The sequence below is a fragment of the Eufriesea mexicana genome, unplaced genomic scaffold (genome assembly GCF_001483705.2).
Source record: "Eufriesea mexicana isolate 0111107269 unplaced genomic scaffold, ASM148370v2 scaffold1523, whole genome shotgun sequence".
NCBI lineage: Eukaryota > Metazoa > Arthropoda > Insecta > Hymenoptera > Apidae > Eufriesea > Eufriesea mexicana.
In genome coordinates, this window is record NW_016909723.1 from 416765 (window position 1) to 418267 (window position 1503).

General features: G+C 44.9%; 1 protein-coding gene across 1 annotated transcript in view; it reads left to right on the forward strand.

Annotated features, from left to right (window-relative positions):
- The first annotated feature begins 1146 nt into the window (after positions 1 to 1146).
- The window catches only part of LOC108548411 (longitudinals lacking protein, isoforms F/I/K/T), a 709-nt gene continuing 352 nt past the window's right edge, over positions 1147 to 1503 (forward strand). The window contains exon 1 of the mRNA XM_017901327.1: positions 1147 to 1463. Within this exon, the coding sequence (XP_017756816.1) occupies positions 1147 to 1463 (317 nt within the window). The remainder of the gene's footprint in view (positions 1464 to 1503) is intronic.

Genomic DNA, 1503 nt, shown 5'->3' on the forward strand with positions numbered 1-1503 from the left:
TTTTTTTTTTTTTTTTTTTTTTTTTTTTTTTTTTTTTTTTCTTCTTCTTTTATCATCTTTATTTCCCAAATGCGACAGTGTTTAAACGATCGCTAATCGTTCGTTGAATTTTACAGGTAAAGCGTTTGTCGATGTACGACGAACGTTTCACGATCGCAACCACCGTATCGTCTCCTTGTGGGAAATCTCTTTGCGCGAATCTCTGCGAGACACGTATTTTTTCAAATTCGTTGATGCATATTTTTGTTTCAGGGCATCGCGTATCGCGTTCCGCGAAAGCGTCGCGCGATTGTTCTAACCCATCGAGAATCGTGCCAGTGGTCGAGAAAGGTTGTTATACCACTTTTCAAGCCTAAACTACGCAAACGTGTAGCGGTTGCTTGCATTTTGAAAAATGACCACGACTTTTGTCCGTCGGTATCTCCTCCTCCAAAAGTACGTGTATGCGTGTTGAAAAGAGATATACGCGCACGTACGATGTACAAACTCATCATCGAATGTAACAATGTTTATTACTTGTACATTGATACATACATACGTACATACATATACACATATATAATATGTATATATGTATATATGTGTATATAACATATAGTTTTGAATATATACGAATCCAGATGATTCTACGATGACCGAAGCATCCTGTTTGATTATCTTATTGTGGAGGGTTGGAAATTGGCATCTTTTTCATCGGCGAGAGTAACCGCGGAAGATGGCGAGACGATCGCGTGGAAATCGTTGTCCAGGATCGGATGAAAAGAAGCGCGCTGTAACCTGTATGCCAAGAGAGAGTCTCTCCATGTTTCGTCGTTACCTCGAAACCTCACGCCTATTCACGTAAACACGGCAAAATTTTACCCCTGGGCGCACTTATTTTTCGGGGCTATTGGCTGATACGTTATGTGTTGGGTTGGTTACGGGTTTAATCTCACTGATCTCTCTTACCGCATAACTATTCGTGCATCGAACGAGAAGAAACTTCGCATCCTCGACACCCGCTCTCCATCTCTCTCCCCTTTGTCATCTCCAATCGCCCGTCTAAAAAATTCGCGGTTTTTGTTTCTCCTCGATTTCTTCTGATTTAATAAAATAACCTGTTACCTCGATCTCGCGTCTCGCTTGGCGCCGGGACCTGTTGCAGGAATGGTTGCATTGCTGTCGTTGTTGCGGTCGGATTTCAAGCAGCAGCAGCAGCATCAGCAGCAGCACCAGCAACAGCAGCAGCAGCAGCAACAACAACACCAACATCAGCAACAACAACAGCCGCAGCAGCAGCAACAGACGAGCAAGAAGGTTCGTTCGTCGATGTCGGGTATCGCAACTACGATGAGAGGAGGTGTCGTTTTGGCAAGCAGACGCGTGAGCAACACCGGTGATAGTAACAGCTACGACAGCGGAAACGACAATGGTGGTGGTGGTGGTGCGCGTACGTCTACCCGCGAGGTGGTATTTCCCGATTCGTTCGAGGTTTTGCCGCAACCTCGTGATCTTAGCGTCGTG